We start from the raw sequence: 19,592 nt of genomic DNA, 5'->3' as shown, positions 1-19,592 counted from the left end.
AGAAAGACAAACAAACAACCTTGGTCAACTGGCCTACCTCACATCTACCATTAAATCATAGGTATGATGAACATAATATTTAGCCCAAGGAAACAATGCTTGTAAATATATTGACGTCTTTATCACGAAAGATCTCTATATTATTAATAGTGAAACTATTTACTTATATATTGTATTTTATTTTGTCAAATGGACCGATGTGGTATCTTTACATTCTTCGACGTGTCCACAAACTACCTTTTCGAACCATTTTGGTATTTAGATTATTGGAATTTAAGGCATGGCGGTAAATGAAGTCGAAGCAATATGGGTCAAAATATTAAATCAGCTAAACATGAAAAGAAAAAAAAGCAAATCTCGTGGATGATAGATAGATTACATGAAGTTTGAAGGCCTCGAGTAAAAATAGATTGCAGGTTCATTCAAAAAGGGTTAAACATTTGAGAGACTTGTGCATATGTCAAATACTAAGATCTTAATCACTTCACTACCATAAAATTCAAGAAATTGCCAAAGACAGCACTAGAACTACACAAGTGTTTAAAATGCAAGCACTTTCGGTTCAAAACCCCATGAGGATGTAACTTGTAAGCGCTTTCGCGTTTGCGCTGCAATCTTGTCGCAACTCAAATGAACAAGTGTTTAAAATCCCCGTTTGCAAGCTGACAGAGCTGATTGTAAGTAGTTGTGTCTGTCAACAGGTTAAGAAAATACGGAAGTATATCAGAACCAGCAAAAGAGTACGTAAAAATTTCCAAACGACCAAACACTAAAAGCACTATCAAATAGAATTTGCCACCAATAAGTTGAACGCTAACACACAAGAAGATATGTGAAGGGACAAGCAGAACATAAGAACGGAAGGGTTAGTTAGATTCTCAATTTCTTAATGATTTTAACTACTATGGAATACAGTTCTTATTTGTTTCTAATTATAGAACACCTGTATTCAATAAAACAGCTTTTGGGACACTAAAGTACTGCAAGCATTACAAAGAAGTTTCATGCAAACAAGAAGTTTGAATAACTATCACACCCTGTGATTTAACGGGAACTCGCTTTCAATGGTTATGTTGATGATGCGGTTTAAGCTTCAGTGTCTCTCTTAAAAATTTAATGCACATTAATGTATCTTGGAGATCCTGAAAGTGTCAATAAACTAAACTGTTTCCTGGCAACTTTTGATACTTCCAGAAAACAATAAACTGAAGTCATTTATATAGATTCAGCTCCTCCTTCCCAATCCAAAGCAAAATAACCTTCGAACATTAAAAATTATATAACCACTATTAGGTAGGAATTGGAAAAGGTAGGGGGGGAAAAAGGCATACCAATTGTCTCTCCAAAGTTGTTCCATATGTCAGCATGGATGGATTTTTCACCATCAGCAATGCCTATGACCTCAACAAATTTTGTAAGAGGAAAGGGTGGGGAGCCCTTTACAACTAGCTGGTTTTCATCAGTAGATTTTCCAATGACAGTTCCACCCTCGGTTCGCACAACCTGAATCAGTGCCCGCACCCGCCTTCCAACATACAATCGCAGAAGCTCTGCATTGACAAAAACTGCAGGATTTGAGGTATCCATATCCTGCAAAACAAATAAAAAAGTTAACTTGCTTAGAAGCTCTTCATAAACTTTTGATTGATAATAAAGCAAAGCTATCAAGCTCAAACTACTTAACTACTACCCAAAATAAATAATAATAAGAAACCATGTTGCATACATAATGTAAAATCATCCCCAAATAAAAAAAAACGTATCCGTCCCTAATTACATGGTGTAGTGGAGAAAACCAATTACATAGGTACTAGAAAGTAGTTGAAACCATGCTGCAAACATCCAGCAAACTAATCAACAGTAAACAATGCTGTTACTGCATTTCTTGCACAATTCCAAAAAATTCCTCGACTTTAATAGGCTTTTTGAAATTCTTCTTACCTTGTCTCTCTCATCAAAATGGTTATGTAAATTATTAGGTTTTTCACATTAAATAATCCGGGGTAAACTCTAATCTAGAGAAGTGGAAAGCATCTAAAATCCTCTCCATGGAAAAGTTTCACTGAATTTTGGTAATAAATATGCAATTATTCTAAAAGTAAAACTCAGATCAAGAACATCAACAAACTTCTCAAACAAAATTCATCAAAAAATCACAGGAAATAAGTACGTGAACTACAATCTGTATCAGACTTAACTTCTAAGAGAAATCCGAACCGAAAATATAAAGGACAACTTATCGAAAAGGCACATTCAATTTTGACTGAGAAACCAAAATTGAAAATGAAATTATATTTCTCTTTCAGCAGTTTCTCCGTAGCAGCGAAACGATGCGTTTGAAATTTAAGAAAGAAGAAAACAAGGGATTCGAGATCTTACTTGATAATCGGACAGATCGCCGGTGAACTGAGTCGAAAGCAGAAACTTGTTTTCGAATGTTGAGCGAGAGAGAAAGAGCGGGTTCCAATGGCGGCAAAAAATGAAAATTGAGAGGGTTTTCTGTGAGTGTAGGGGTTTTTATTTGAGCGACTGTACCGCCAATCATCAGACACGTGGATTTAATTTCTGAAAACAAAAATTGCAAAAAGAAACTGAAAGACGCAGGCTGCTCACGTGAGGGACAGAATTAAAGGAGCTGTGAGCAACTATTCATTCACAACCGTAGGATTATGCTGGGCTAAATCCAACGGCTTAAATATGTGATAAATTAGAAAACCCATTTCAACTTCTTGACCCGTTTGGAGTGGTCAATCAGTTTGGTTTGATCAGAACCAATGAGCAAATAGTTTGGTTTGATTAAACAGATCAGATATGGGCCGAATTAGCATGTGTCCAACAAGACCACTACAATCAACAAGGCTGCGACTGTAAGGTTGAATGAAAAAACTGTTTATCAATAAAAGAAATTTATATTACTTTTTATTTTTTGTTCTTATGACCATTGTGTAATGTTTGTTTAGAAGAATTTGTTTCGTAGGGAGTTCCAGTATGGCCACCTTTCCACACAAAAGTGAGATGGGAACTAGGGCACACATGGTAGACAGAGAGACAGAGGGAAAGGAAGAAGATGAAGATGGTGCATGTGAGAGAAGGGAAGAGAAAAATACTAGTTATGCAATTATATCACAAGCGAAGTTACCACAGTGGGGTGGATTGGAAGTAAAGGTTGGAGGTTTGAGTTTTGAATTTCCTTGCCTCTAGCTTTTGTAAATATCTAATGGGTGAATTTTACTTTATTACCCGCAAGTTTACTGAAATTTATACTTTACTACTCTTTTTTTTCGTGTCAACTTCGTATTCAAAATTTGATTTTTCTATCATTTTCATACATCTGTTAGTTTGACCGTCAATTCTTCTGTTAAACTATGATGTGGCAATTAATGGGTCCACATGGCCTCACCTATATTATACCACCTGGATTGAAAGAATATATAATTAAGAAAATTTTTAAAAAAAAACTAAGGGGGGAAAAAAAAACCTCACCTGCCCCTTCTCTCTTCGACAACCACAAACTTACCTGCCCCCTCCTATCTCTCTCCCTCCTTCTATCTTCCCTCCTCTCTTTCTTCGACAACCAACTCCATCTCAACCCCACAAAGACAGCCACCAAACCCCTTCGACCCGAACTCCATCCCACAAATTTCCAGACCCCATCAAGTCCAGCTATGATCTTTTACAAATCAAAAACCCAAATTTCCAAAATGTACCCACTATGAGATCGTATGGCCTTTGCCATTATCGAACAATGGTTCCTACCACTTTGAGATCGTATGACATGGATCTAGTCAGAATACATCGAGATCCCCAAGAAGACCCATGATTTCAAGATCTTGTCGGCTAGTCATGGTGGTTTTCTCTCTTTCTTCTATTTCCTCTTTTCTTTCTCTGTAAATTCTCTAAGTTCTCTATCGTTATCAATGGTGGCGAGGCAACGGTATTGAGTTTGGTTTGACTGGGGATGTCGAGGTGGGGGGCTTAGTGCGGCTTAGGTATTTGGCCTTGAGGTGTTGCTTGGGGAAGAGAGAGAGAGGTATGGTGGTGGGGTAGAAAGAGAGAGAGTGGCGACATGCATGGCATGAATCAGGAGAAAATGGGAGAAGAGAGAGAAAGAGAGAGAGAGAGGAAGAGGGTGGTAATGGGAAGAAGGAGAGAGAAACTTTTATTCTTTTAATTAATTAATTAATTAATTAAATACATATTCATGATTCAATATGTTATTTTTCCTTAGTTTATTTCTTAATGATTTTTTTAATCTATGTGGCACAATAGGGTGAGTCCACATGGACCCATTAATTGTCACGTCATGAAAATTTGACAGTCTAACTAACAGATGTATGAAAGTGGTAGGAAAATCAAATTTTGGGCATGAAGTTGACACAAAAAATCATTGGAGTAGTAAAGTAAAATTTACCCATATATAATATTTATGCCAATCGGTTCGGTTTAGGTGAACTGCAATTTGACATTTTTTGAACCATGGATCATATTGAGCTAGCCAATTTGGTCTGATTTAACATAAAAAATTGAAATAATAATAATAATAAACTGCACCAAACCAAACCAGCATTGGATGCTTTGACCGGTTTGTAGTTTCAAATGTTGAGCGCTAGTGCGGTCCAACTCCACTTCTGTAACGGGTGAATGCATTGGGTTACACTATTCTTGGACTTTTCTGGGAAGATATAGAACATAATTATACATTATTTAATTGAAAAACTATTAAAGCACTTTCCCTCTTTATTTTTTCTAAATAATTACATTCCTCTTTCACCATTTTACCTTATCAACTTTCTTTTTGTTTAGTTAGATTAGAAGGAATCGAACCCTTACCTATCATAATCCTGATTCATTTTCTCATCCATCCTCATCATTTAGGGTCTTATTTTCCTCCTTCGAAACTTTTTGACCATAATTTTCGTGGTGTTCTTGTATATCGTCGATTCGAACTGAGGCATTTAGGTTTGAATAACCTTTGGGTAAGCCCATATATCACTAGCAAATTAGTTTTGCTTTCTTTTTTTCACTTGATTTCATAAATTTTGTTTTGCAATTTTTTCTTGGTAATATTGGAAGATTTGGAATTTCATTTAGGGTTATCCAAATCCAATTGAATCTACCCAAACTGATCGATCAAATCCAATCCAGTCTGATTTTGATAAGTTTCGATAACTTTGGCAGATCGGATTAGGTTCCTACATTTATAAGGTGACATGATCGGGTCAGATGACGGGTTGCTTGTGAGAATCCAATTTAGTCCAATCTAGTTAGTTTCACGCCTTTTGCTCTTATAAGTATTTGAAATTAAATAAATTTGAATAGTTTTAGTCATTTGGTGACATTATGTTAAGTAAAAGTCTCATTCTTGCAAGGGATCCTTTTGATGAGAGTCAAAAGGGATCGCACGGTTTGGGTCACTCCACGGTGAAATTCAATTATTCAAATAGTCTATGTTTTAGATACCTATTGAAGAATTATCTAATATAAAAAATTAGCAAAATGGAAATTGTTTGACCATTTGGCTATCATCTTGAACATTTCAATGTTTATTGAGATCATTGTGCTTATTTATTTGTTCATGGTTAAATGATTAAATAGTTTCCGATTTTGGGTTGATTTTTCATAGTGATTATCCTTACATATGATAACCTAAGGAATGAACGGTTTGAATCTTTGAATCTTTGAATCGCAATGAGGGTTGGGCCGACTTGTACTTTGGGTTTTTGTCAAATTGCAATAATAGTTAATCCCACTTGCGATCCCTTTTGGTTTTTGTCAAAAATGATTTAAAGTTTTCTTTGTTAAATAAATTATAACCAAACACTTTTTATTAGCATTTAACTTTTTTCATTTGCATCTATTAAAATGTGTGATTGAAATTAGATTTTACAAAAATTGTTTCATCTTTCAAACCATCCAATTCAAAATATGTCAAATTGGATTGGATCGATTCGTTGTTAATATTTGATTGAATTGGATTAGATTGTAAACTATGTAATCCAATCTATATTGGACTGGATGCGGATTGGCTAAATACTACTGTTTTGATATATCTTTCTTTAAAAAGAATTATGTAGGGATTTTATGGTTGTTGGCTTGGTATTGTTAATGACAACAGTTTACTATTACAGAAGCCAAAAGGAACCAAGCATATATCATGGAGCCCTACAAGAACAAGTTATTGGCAACTTCAACGTCTCAAGCTGAAGGAGTTTGTGCTGAGAGTTTAATAGACAGATTTAGTAATCTTCCAGAAGGAGTTGCTCACCGCATTCTCTCCTTCCTCGCTCAAATAGACCTCGCTCGAGTGAGCTGTGTGTCCAAAAGTTGCAGAAAGTTTAATCTCTCATTTCCCTCGTTGAACTTTGATGCAATGCCCTACGCAAACGACATGTGGGAGAGGTTGAAGTTGTTGAATTATTTGGACAGGTTCCTGATCCAACGAGGGGACAATAAGATCCAACACTTTCGTATTTTTTGGATCTTTTTAGGTCCAGCTTCAAGCTTCTCTAACGAGTATTTTCGAGTTATCTCTTGGATCCATGTTGCTGCAAGGTGCAATGTCGAAGTGCTTGATCTGGAACTCTACATGTGTGAGGCGACAACGACGTTAGTATTGCCATCTTGCCTCTTTCTCTGTCGATCTTTGCGGTTACTAACAGTGGATTTGAAGTTTAAGCTTTTTCAAACCCCATCCTTAACTAGTTCCACCACCCTCCAATGCTTGAAGTTGAAAAATGTCACCATAGACGAGGGGTTGGGCCAATGGATCTCGTGTTCCTGCAAATGCATCAAGGAGCTGTGGCTTGAGCTTGTTCACGGGGCAAAACAGATCACCATCAGCAGCTCATCTCTGGAAACCCTGCATTTCGTTTCGTGCTATGCTTATTACAGTTTTCAAAACCCCAGTGGCAACTTTCATCTTAACATCTCAGGTGAAAGGCTTGAAGACATCTACATTGACTGGAAAGTTATCCCAACCGGTCACTCGATAAGCATTTTCGCTCCGAATCTTAAACACTTGAAATGGATTGGAACTTTGGCGAGCCGCCAATATCTGGAGAAATTGACGTGTCTAGAAAAAGCTGAGATTTTTCTCCATCCCAGGAGTGAGGATTTCAGCAAACTATTCAGTGTGCTTTCCAGTATCCGCAGTGTTAAACTTCTTGTTCTAAATGAAGAGACCACAAAGGCAATATTAAGTTTTTTTCTTTCTTCCTTTTTTGTTTGTTTTGTATATACATTTTGTTGAACTTTATTTTTTCGGTTAATATAAATGATGGCTTTATTTCATTGCAGGCTCTAACCAAGGAACGACGATCTCTGCCAAGAATATTTGATAATCTTGGTCACATCTGTATACAGAGTACATGTTTGAATGATGGCCTAGTTACAGCATTGGCCTCTCTTTTTAGAGGGATGCGTCATCTGAATACTTTTCACTTGAAGTATGAGCCAATTATACCCCTCTTGTTTACCAAACATGTTGAAGTTATTACTGTAAGTTTAAGTGTGTGTTTATCACTGGAAGCTATATATACTTTCTTTATATATATATTTCGAAAATTATTTCTTGGTGTTTTCTAAAAAGGGTTTTTTAAATTGCAATAGTGTCTCACCTTGGTACTTGATTTTCATTTTAGTCTTCTAACTCCGATTTAGTATCCTCCAATTGTGTACCGTGTGGCAGTTTGGTAATTTCATCCATCAAATGGATATGTCGTTTTTATGGTTAATGTGTACATGAATTGACGATTCTACCTTTTAAATTGATGCCATATTGACGAAAGGACCAAATTATCACTCGAGTGACACAATTGGAGGACGCTATAAAGTAAAAACTGAATTGGAGTGACAAAAATGAAATCGGTACAAATTTAAGGACCATTAAAGTTAATCCTTCTAAAATGAATTCTCAATGATTTTCTTGTTAGTTTTTTCAGGCAAGCAGATTTGATCGTGAATACTGGAAATCCCAAAACTTGGCTATCATTGATCAGCTTGAGGAGGTAACTGTTGAGCTTTCCAGTGGGAGTAATGAGTTGGAGTTTGCAAGGTATATTTTGGAGGGTGCCAAGAATCTGAAGAAAATGGTTATAGTTTATTTGCCCCATCAATCAACTCGAATTGAAGCAGTAAATGAAATTGAGACGAACTCCCCTGCAACAATTGTCTTTAAGAAAAGACCCAGAAGGCCCAAGCTCTCTTATTCCCCTTGAGCATTATCTTAAGTGGTTTAAATCTCCTTGCAATCAAGAAAGGAAAGACAGGAATGAAGACAAGGAGAGGTTTATTTATTTATTTATTTTTCGAAGAATTTATTTGTGTAATAGCATTGAAACCTTAGTTTTATGTTGATCGATGCAGTTTGACATTTCTATTGGATGGATGAGATTTTACCTAATCATGATACATTTCCTTGGTTTTTGAGTCTATACTCTAGTAAATTTGATATGTTAATTGAGATTTTACCTAATCATGATCACCTTTGAGCATATATTTTGTGGGTGGCAATGCCTACAAATTGACTAGTTGTCACTTGCAAGAGCTAAAGGATAATACCTTTTCCTCAAACAATAATCCTATCGCTCGACTTAGTATTGGATTGGATTGGATAACTCCCTACATTTAAAGCATGTTTAAGCTAGAAATGAATTTTTTTGACCAAGTTGAAGGTATAAGATAGATTACTCGTGAAGAAAACTTATCCCATCTAATTCCCACAAAATGGTAGGATAACAACACTTTATAGCTAATTCCTCATAATCCTCCTAAAGTGGAAAATCATTCACTTCTATCTTTATTTTCTCCTTCAATATATCTAAAATTTAGTGACTTATCTGATCCAAAGCGCCAAACGAGCCCCTAACATTTGAAAAAAAAAAATCCAAAATTTTAGTCATTAATTGTCTTATTAAGAAATGAAACATTACTCTCAATATTGCACGGCCAAAAGAAAAACAACAAAAAAAGGGATGCCATACCTTTAGTCTAAAATTAGACAAAGAGCTTTGGGAGAAGGGTAGCCTGGTGTGTAAGCACATTGTGAAAAAAAAAGGAAGAAGAAAGATTCTCACGTCAAAGAGGACCCTTTTTAAAATCAGTTTTTATAAAAGGTTTTTGTGAAAAGGAAAATAAGAAAATGAATTTCTATTGTTTATAAAAATCAACACATTTGGCATAAATCTATATATATGAAGCAAAGTGCAGAGAATAGTGAAACATTCAAAATACTAGAAAATATATTTGATTAATGCAAACATTAAGAATTAAAATTATTAATTAAATGAGGATAATATGATAAATGCATACTTTTAAAAAATTAAAATTAAAAGAAAAATCAGATAATAAATTATATTTTTATAAAACACAACTATCAATTACTTTGTTTAATTCTAGAAAATATTTAACTTCAGAAAAAACATATCTTTCACACGAAAGCACATGCAGAGAAGATAGTTATTTTTTATATAAAAAAATGATAAAATTATCATATTTATTAACAAAAACAAAGTTCTAATGATTTGAGCAACACCAAAATTAGACGAAAATGGGGACTTGCCGGCCATATTCTCCGTTTCACAGCTACCAGATCGGTAGCCTTATCAGGTATGGGTTAATTTCCGATCGTTAAACCCCCCAATTCTATGCCCTTGCTGATTCCAATTTCTCTATTTCCTTTTTGAAATTCTTCAGCTTTCACCATCTGAAGCTCTTTCAGTACTGCTCGTCTCTTCGTCTCCAAGGTTGGAACAGAGGCTATTGCTGCTAGCTTAGGTCTTTTTCTTTTACTCTACAATTTTTTTTTTTTTTTGGTAATTGATAACTTTGGAAGATTTTGAATTCTATTAAGAGGAAAAGCTGCAAACTTTCACAGAGCATTTTCTGGTTTCGTTAACCTACAGGACGGCTTTGAGGGTTAGTTGCACATAATGCCGTCTTTTATAAAACACACACACACACACACACACACACACACACACACACACATATATATATATATATATAATTTTACAAAAATATTTAACTTTTTGATATTGAATAAAATTTAACAAACGGTCTGTAGGTTGTTTTCTAATTTATGGCAATTTTTTGTTGTTGTTTTAGATCTTCTATTAATGACCCGAAGATAGTAGAACTTGGCAAATTTAAATTCCAAATTAGAAGCATATAGAGATTTAACTGTCTTGGGTTTTGTACTGTCGATGTCATATATTTACGTAGTGTTTTCGTGTCCTTTATCTTAGTAGGTGTAAGGTGCTATTACAAAAACAAAAGGACAACAAGTATCATGGAACCTAAGTCCAAGTTATTGGCAACTACAAGTTCTCAGGCTCAAGGAGCTTGTCCTGACCATATGAAAGATAGATTTAGTGATCTGCCCGACGAAGTTGCTCATCAAATTCTTTCATCAGTTTCTATATTGGATCTCACTCGTTTCGGCACTTTATCCAAAAAGTGCAGAGAACTTTATCTGTCAACGCCCTCATTGAATTTTGATGAATTTAACAACTGGAATAAATCCTCTTATGCTAAGCAATTCAAGTTGTTGAGTTCTTTGGATAGGTTCTTGGTCCGTCGTAGGGAGAATAAGATACAATGCTTTCGTATTTGTTGGAGTCTCAGTTACGGAAAAGCTGCAAGTCTCTATAACGAGCTTTACCGAGTAGTCACGTGGATCCATATGGCAGTAAGGTGTAATGTTGAAGTGCTTGATCTTGAGTTGAGGATACCTGATACGACGAGGCTAGAGTTGCCATCTTGCATCTTTCTTTGTGGATCTTTGAGGTCTCTATCAGTGCACTGCAATAAAATTCTTACAGCGCCCTCCTTGGTTAGTTCCACTAATCTTCAGTACTTAAAGTTGACAAATGTTACAGTAGATGAGGGGCTTTGCAAATGGATATCGTGTTCTTGCAAATGCATTAAGGAATTGCATCTTGAACATGTTGAAGTAGAAAATATCACCATGGAAAGCTCATCGTTGGAATCTTTTAGTTTTGTGTTTCCCTCTTATTGTGGCCTCTGTCATCTTAATATCTCTTGTGAGAAACTTGAAGACATACATATAGAGTGGAGATTTGCTTCTACTAGCAGCAGATCCTTCAAATTTTTTGCTCCAAATCTTAAATATTTGAAATGGATTGGGAATTTGTTGAATAACCAAAATCTGGGGAAACTAATGTGTTTAGAGAAGGCTGAGATTTTTCTGAAGCATGGGGTAGATAACAATGACTTCAGCAATGTACTTGAGGTTCTTTGCAGTGTATGCAGGGCTAAAGTCCTTATTCTAAGTGGAGAGATGACCAAGGTAAAAATTCAGACAGAAACTCTCTTGTAGCAAAAACATGATGCCTTGCAATATGAACTTATGCTTGATTATGTATTTTCTGGAATCTTTTTGAAGGATATTGCAGGGAACGTATCTTCGCTATGATTCTACAGCGTGGCAATAGTAGGGATGGCTAATTTATGTTTCGTAAACTTAAAAGTTGTTTCAAAACCGAGTGATGGTATTACATGGATGATATTTCATATTGGTGCTGCAAGTTTTATTTTAAATCAATGCATGAACTTATCAATCTACAAAAAATACAAAATTGGAAATTAAAAAAGGGTCATTTGATACTTTATTTTTTATTTTTTTATGTCTTAAGGAGTGAAAGGATTGAGGGAGTTGACGGGTGGGAGGCAGAGAGGAGGGAGAATAGATGGAACTAAAATGATTTTTTAAAAACAATTTAAGATTGTTTTATTTTTTTGATTTCCGACTTTGCTCCCATCTCCTCTTTGGTTAAAAAACAGAAGGCGAACATAACCGAAAGTATAAAATAATAATAACTTTTTTACTAATGATCATTATGTAGATTATTGAAATTGATTGCAATTAGCTCAATTGTGTGAATCTTTTTTCATTATAGTGTTCTGGGGTCTCACACTTGTTTCATTTAAGAGTTTGCCTCTCGTCTATATAATATTGCAGGCTCTGATGAGGGAAGGTCCTGTGTCTACACCGTTTGATGATATTTCTTACCTGGGTATGCATATTGAGAGCTTGGATGATAACATAGTCCCGGCAATGGTCTCTCTTCTGAGAGGAATGCCCAATTTGAAAACTTTGTACATAAAGTCTGACCCTTCCATATTCATCCATAAACCTGAAGTAAGAGTTCAAGTCTGTTACCTCTCTCTCTCTCTCTCTCTCACACACACACACACACACACACGCACACAAGTCCACAACACTCAAATGAGGAGTGTATTGATCTGGGTCAAAAAAACTAAAAATAGTTGTGCTCTGAGAAATGTTATTTTTAGAGCTTAAATTATTGTATCCTGAGCGATTTATAACCCTATTCTGCAGAAGGGATAATCATCATAAGTAGGTAGTGCAGTTCTGAGAGTAACATTTGGTCTCTATAATTTTTTATTTTATTGATTTGCTTGTTTCCTTTCCAGGCGTGTGGATTTAATAAGGAATTCTGGAAATCTCAAAACTTGGCTTTTATTGATCAGCTTAAGGAGGCAACAATAGAGCTTTCTAATGGGAACAATGAACTGGAGCTAGCAAGATATATGCTTGAGGATGCTAAGAACTTGAAGAAAATGGTCTTACTTTATTCGCCCCAGCAATCAACTCATATTCGAGTGGTAAATGAAAGTAGGATGAATTCTGTTGCCACTGCCCGAGTTGTCTTTCAGGAAAAACAAAGGAAATGAAAAGGGGGAAAAATGAAGGTTGAAGATTTTTTTGAAGAATTTATTGGTGTTATAACTTCAAAACCTTATTCTGGATGTCAATGGATGCAACGGCTGTGTTTATCGGTTATGATAGAACCCTAATATTGTAATAATGTAGCTTTTAATGCTGTTAGAAAGACTTGTCAATAGCCTAGAGATGTTTCTGTGTTTTGTGTACTATAGCAACTTCTTGCATCTTTCTCCAATGCTCTCATGGCTTCCATGTAGTCTTTCACATCACGCTATGTTCTCTAAAGGAGTTGGTCAAGAAGCTGACATTAGTAGCTTTCCAATTTCGATAAGTCAGCAGGTATGGGTCCAGTGCTGGATCCATGGATCCAGGATTGTCGGGTCATGGGGTCGTGGTGTAAAAGTTACGAAATTTGTTTAAGATGAAAATAACACCAAAAAGAAATGGGACAAAACATTAAAACATCCCATAAAGAAATGGAAGCGATTTAGTTAAAAAAGAGAAGTTGTGACCTTTGGAGAAGGGAACTGTGATCGTACTCGAAGCAGAGGTAGCCAAGGTAATTGGGGGAAGAGAAATAAGGAATTTAACTTTTGGGGTGAGAAATGTCGGCCTCGGTAGTTGTAGAATGGCCATCATTGGGGCAAACGATGAAAGCACCACTTATTGCCCTCTTCCCACCTACCTTATAGGATTTCTAGTAGCGGAGGGGCAGCCACAAAATGTTTTTTTATTTTTATTTTTATGTTAAAGACATGTCTCAAAACGACGTGTTTTGACCAGGTAATTAGATAAAAAGAGTAGTGCGTGTCATGCTCTTCCTACCAAGAACAGTTGACAAATGCCGACATTCCATTGTAGCATTTTTTTTGAGTTTCGAGCACTTGGTTTGCATGCAGAGGTCGCCCACCAGCCATCTCTGGGGTCGACATATGAGCTTTCTAGCCTTTTTTTTGGGCCTAAATTCCACACACTGCCAAAAAATCAATCAAGACAAAAACTCTCAAGTTATATCGACATATTCAAAAGAACAAAGTCATTCAAATCTCAAAAACCTTCAGACTCTGGAGCAATCAAGCCATTTAGTTTGAAAATTCATCCAACCCCTACGCAGAACAGCCAGAACTTAGGTCACTCTAATTCAAAGAAACAATTGACAAAGGAAACAAGACTTCTCTTGTTACAAATTTGGTTCAGTATAGACCAAATCAAGCAGGATCCAGGTTTTTACAATATGAAAACCTCAATAAATTTGTGGAGATGCCTTGATCAAGCAGAACAGGTGCTATAGTGCAGCTCCAGTCCAGCAGTCATCAATCCAGACACTTATAGCCTTGTCCAGATTGAAGATGCCTCAATTCTGTCCATTCAACAAGCCTCTCCATGGCTCAAAAATATTAAAGCTCTACCAATCTCAAACATTGATATCGATTTCCAGCTGAAACCCATTAATTGAAGGTGCTGACGTTCGAATCCAGCATACACATGTTCAATCCAGCATGACTCAAAGGCAGCTACCCAAGCAAAAATCAAAGCCCAACGTTTTGTTGTCCTTTTCGAATGTGGTAGTTCTCTTTTAAGCAGTGTAATAGGCAATTTTGCTTAAAACAGTTCGATTTCATGCAATATTCATTCCAGCCAAAACTACTAGTCTTTATTGTAAAAAATTGTGAAGTCCTCACCAGTCTGAGGCAGGAAAAGAACTTACTTTGGAGATATTCCTCACCCAAATTCACAATAATTTGTTTAGAGTCAGTAAACTTGGCGTGCAAGCTATCTATTTCTAACTCTGTTAGGGTCTTTAACTGCTAGCAGTAAACTTACCTATCATAATCCTGATTCATTTTCTCATCCATCCTCATCATTTAGGGTCTTATTTTCCTCCTTCGAAACTTTTTGACCATAATTTTCGTGGTGTTCTTGTATATCGTCGATTCGAACTGAGGCATTTAGGTTTGAATAACCTTTGGGTAAGCCCATATATCACTAGCAAATTAGTTTTGCTTTCTTTTTTTCACTTGATTTCATAAATTTTGTTTTGCAATTTTTTCTTGGTAATATTGGAAGATTTGGAATTTCATTTAGGGTTGTCCAAATCCAATTGAATCTACCCAAACTGATCGATCAAATCCAATCCAGTCTGATTTTGATAAGTTTCGATAACTTTGGCAGATCGGATTAGGTTCCTACATTTATAAGGTGACATGATCGGGTCAGATGACGGGTTGCTTGTGAGAATCCAATTTAGTCCAATCTAGTTAGTAGTTCACGCCTTTTGCTCTTATAAGTATTTGAAATTAAATAAATTTGAATAGTTTTAGTCATTTGGTGACATTATGTTAAGTAAAAGTCTCATTCTTGCAAGGGATCCTTTTGATGAGAGTCAAAAGGGATCGCACGGTTTGGGTCACTCCACGGTGAAATTCAATTATTCAAATAGTCTATGTTTTAGATACCTATTGAAGAATTATCTAATATAAAAAATTAGCAAAATGGAAATTGTTTGACCATTTGACTATCATCTTGAACATTTCAATGTTTATTGAGATCATTGTGCTTATTTATTTGTTCATGGTTAAATGATTAAATAGTTTCCGATTTTGGGTTGATTTTTCATAGTGATTATCCTTACATATGATAACCTAAGGAATGAACGGTTTGAATCTTTGAATCTTTGAATCGCAATGAGGGTTGGGCCGACTTGTACTTTGGGTTTTTGTCAAATTGCAATAATAGTTAATCCCACTTGCGATCCCTTTTGGTTTTTGTCAAAAATGATTTAAAGTTTTCTTTGTTAAATAAATTATAACCAAACACTTTTTATTAGCATTTAACTTTTTTCATTTGCATCTATTAAAATGTGTGATTGAAATTAGATTTTACAAAAATTGTTTCATCTTTCAAACCATCCAATTCAAAATATGTCAAATTGGATTGGTCTTACTTTATTCGCCCCAGCAATCAACTCATATTCGAGTGGTAAATGAAAGTGAGATGAATTCTGTTGCCAGTGCCCGAGTTGTCTTTCAGGAAAAACAAAGGAAATGAAAAGGAGAAAAAATGAAGGTTGAAGATTTTTTTGAAGAATTTATTTGTGTTATAACTTCAAAACCTTATTCCAGATGTCAATGGATGCAACGGCTGTGTTTATCGGTTATGATAGAACCCTAATATTGTAATAATGTAGCTTTTAATGCTGTTAGAAAGACTTGTCAATAGCCTAGAGATGTTTCTGTGTTTTGTGTATTATAGCAACTTCTTGCTTCTTTCTCCAATGCTCTCATGGCTTCCATGTAGTCTTTCACATCACGCTTTGTTCTCTAAAGGAGTCGGTCAAGAAGCTGACATTAGAAGCTTTCGAATTTCGATAAGTCAGCAGGTATGGGTACAGTGCCGGATTGGATCCAGGATTGTCGGGTCATGGGGTTGTGGTGTAAAAGTTACGAAATTTGTTTAAGATGAAAATAACACCAAAAAGAAATGGGACAAAACATTAAAACTTCCCATAAAGAAACGGAAGCGATTTAGTTAAAAAAGAGAAGTTGTGACCTTTGGAGAAGGGAACTGTGATCGTACTCGAAGCAGAGGCAGCCAAGGTAATTGGGGGAAGCGAAATAAGGAATTTGAATTTTTGGGGTGGTAAATGTCGGCCTCGGTAGTTGTAGAAAGGCCATCATTGGGGCAAACGATGAAAGCACCACCTATTGCCCTCTTCTTCCCACCTACCTTATAGGATTTCTACTAGTGGAGGGGCAGCCACAAAATGTTCTTTTTATTTTTATGTTAAAGACATGTCTCAAAACGACGCGTTTTGGCCATGCGATTTGATAAAAAAAGTAGTGCGTCTCATGCTCTTCCTACTAAGAACTGTTGACAAATGCCGACAATTTCATTGCAGCATTTTTTGAGTTTTTTGCACCTGGTTTGCACGCAGAGGTCGCCCACCAGCCATCTCTGGGGTCGACATATGAGCTTTCTAGCCTTTTGTTTGGGCCTAAATTCCACACAATGTCAAAAAATCAATCAAGACAAAAACTCTCAAGTTATATTGACAAATTCAGAAGAACAAAGTCATTCAAATCTCAAAGCCTTCAAACTCTGGAGCAATCAAGCCATTTAGTTTGAAAATTCATCCAACCCCTACACAGAATAGCCAGAACTTAGGTCACTCCAATTCAAAGAAACAATTCACAAAGGAAACAAGACTTCTCTTGTTACAAATGTGGTTCAGCATAAACCAAATCAAGCAGGATCCGGGTTTTTACAATATGAAAACCTCAACAAATTTGTGGAGATGCCTTGATCAAGCAAAACAGGTGCTATAGTGCAGCTCCAGTCCAGCAGTCATTAATCCAGCCACTTCTAGCCATGTCCATATTGAAGACGCCTCAATTCTGTCCATTCAACAAGCCTCACCATGGCTCAAAAAGATTAAAGCTCTGCCAATCTCAAACATTGGTATCGATTTCCAGCTGAAACCCATCAATTGAAGGTGCTGAGGTTCGAATCCAGCATAGACATGTTCAATCCAGCATGACTCAAAGGTAGCTACCCAAGCAGAAATCAAAGCCCAACGTTTTGTTGTCCTTTTCGGACGTGGCAGTTCTCTTTTAAGTCGTGTAATAGGCAGTTCTGCTTAAAACAGTTCGATTTCATTCAATATTCATTCTGGCCAGAACTACTAGTCTTTACTGTGAAAAATTGTAAAGTCCTCACCAGTCTGAGGTAGGAAAAGAACTTATTTGGGAGATATTCCTCACCCAAATTCACAATAATTTGTTTAGAGTCAGCAAACTTGGCGCGCAAGCTATCTATTTCTAAGTTTGTTAGGATCTTTAACTGCTAGCAGTAAACTTGGGCCTTGGATTTTTCGGCGTGTGGTAAAGGATCCGTACACTTTGGTTACTGCTATTTTACTACGCGTGTCGTTGGACTCTCCGGCGTGTAGTAAAGTAACAGGGAGAGGAAAAATGGATTTTTATATTATATTAGGAATAGATTAATGTTTAAAAGAATTAACTTGTTGGTATTACTGAAAATAATTGTATATCATGTGGTTCGTGATTATGGATTGTAAGAACTACGTAGGGCTTGATCCTTCACCAATGGGTACGTAGGTAGCCTGGGGTCTCACCTAGGTGCAGCAGCGAAATAAACTATATTTAAAAGGTTTGACCGATTCTGAGTATGTGAATGGATTTTGATGTGGTTATTGGATTTGAACCCTATTCAATATTACCGTTGGGTTCGGTTTTGAATATGTTGGTATGCCTGAAGCCCGATTTAAACTTGAGCGAGATTAAATGCTTGTTTATTTCTCAGTTATCACTTGAATGGATTTTATTAAATAGTGTATGTGGTTCTAACGCGTTTGAGATCCATTTCAAATTATTTGAAGGCCGGAGGCCTATTATGTAAATTGCATGTTATTACCTTGTGTATGCTTTCTGTTGGGATATATTAATTGTGTTTTAACAGGTTGAGAAATTTGGAAAATGTCCATTTTCCAGGGGAGACTCCATACAAATTTTGGCAGAAAGTCTTCCCCTTTTCCTTAATTTGGAAAAGAGGCTGTAGTATCAGAAGTGGGTCCGGCATCGGTGTGATGTCGGAATTTTTCACAGGATTCGTCTCGGATTCCAAGGAATTCGGGTCGGGTCCTATAAAAAAAGGATAAGTAAAGAAAAAGAAAAAGAAAAAAGAGGGGAATATAGGCTGTGGACCCTTTTTCAATTTTCTTTTTTAATTTCCACAAAAAGAAGAAGAAGTTAATTAAGGTTATAATGGGATGAGTAATGCTACACTTATTACATTTTTATCTCATATTTCTATATCATATGATGTAGCATGTCTCTATCATATGCTACATTAATTAAATTAATGAAGTGTATTAAATAAAGGAAAGTTTAATTAACAGTTTTTTTTAAATGTTAATAAATCATAAAAGAAAAGAAAATGTTAAATAATTTTAATTGATGTGGTTGTCTACCTCATCTGCCACATAAGATGGTATATGAATGTAGTACACAAATGTGATAAGAGTAACATTATTCAATAAGTTCCATCTCTATTAAAAAGGTAATACACAATATGATATAAAAATTTAATAAGTCTAGCATTACCCGTGTAAAAATGCTCATGGCACCCTAAAAGTTTTACTTGAATGAGTAAAATATAATTTAATAATTTCTTGTATCTGCACCATCATCCTTTCTGACTTTCCTCTTTACTTTTTACCCAAATTTCATTCTACAACCATGAAATCGAGACACCTTGCACTTGAGTCATAACAGATTAGAACAGAAGCACACTATACATGTGGCCATTTTCTAACCCATGGGAGGAATAATCAACGGACTCATGAATCTTACAATTTTTTCTTTTTACAGATGAAATGTTATGGATTACAACTTGAATTCTTTTTTGGCACAACAGGAAAAAAAACAAAACATTTTCTACAAAACTCAATTTAAAAAAAAATAAAATATACATATGTAATTTATTATGGGCTGGATTTTGAGAGCTAATAATATTTACCTAGGTCCATTGATAAGGTTTAATGATTTCATTTCCTTTAACTTATGGGCTTGTTTCTTCGTCTACCTTGCCTTGTGTAGGTATTAGTTGAAGTAGGAGAGATGTACTCATAGATTTGGAATAGAGGGCAAGTTGGCGTCTCATTTAATTAGCTTATTGTTCGGTTGTGATGCTTCCTAGCTAGAGGCACCAACTTATTACATTTTGAACGAGACAATCTTTCATTTGCACTTGAGACAATTAGTCTGCAAATCAAAACTATTCACCCCTCAACTGGTTCTTGCTTGTGTCAAAAAGTTGGCGTAATTAATTGGTATTATTAGTTTTGTAGGACGAGATTTTACAA

At 35.7% G+C, this 19,592-nt stretch overlaps 2 protein-coding genes and 1 pseudogene across 2 annotated transcripts; 2 read left to right on the top strand and 1 right to left on the bottom strand.

Annotated features, from left to right (window-relative positions):
- LOC18770452 (replication protein A 14 kDa subunit B) lies at positions 338-2,495 on the bottom strand. Its single transcript, XM_020568594.1, has 3 exons — positions 2,380-2,495; positions 1,332-1,590; positions 338-691 (listed from the first exon to the last, which is right to left on the bottom strand). The coding sequence occupies exons 2-3, from the start codon at positions 1,585-1,587 to the stop codon at positions 627-629; spliced, it is 321 nt and encodes a 106-aa protein (XP_020424183.1). The 5' UTR covers positions 1,588-1,590; positions 2,380-2,495; the 3' UTR covers positions 338-626.
- LOC18769297 (F-box/LRR-repeat protein At3g58900) lies at positions 6,155-8,359 on the top strand. Its single transcript, XM_020568990.1, has 3 exons — positions 6,155-7,189; positions 7,297-7,497; positions 7,941-8,359. The coding sequence occupies exons 1-3, from the start codon at positions 6,155-6,157 to the stop codon at positions 8,214-8,216; spliced, it is 1,512 nt and encodes a 503-aa protein (XP_020424579.1). The 3' UTR covers positions 8,217-8,359.
- Positions 9,498-12,976, top strand: LOC18770714 (annotated as a pseudogene).

This window comes from Prunus persica, chromosome G7 (genome assembly GCF_000346465.2).
Source record: "Prunus persica cultivar Lovell chromosome G7, Prunus_persica_NCBIv2, whole genome shotgun sequence".
NCBI classification, from domain to species: Eukaryota; Viridiplantae; Streptophyta; class Magnoliopsida; order Rosales; family Rosaceae; genus Prunus; species Prunus persica.
This window is presented reverse-complemented; position numbering and strand designations above follow the sequence as displayed.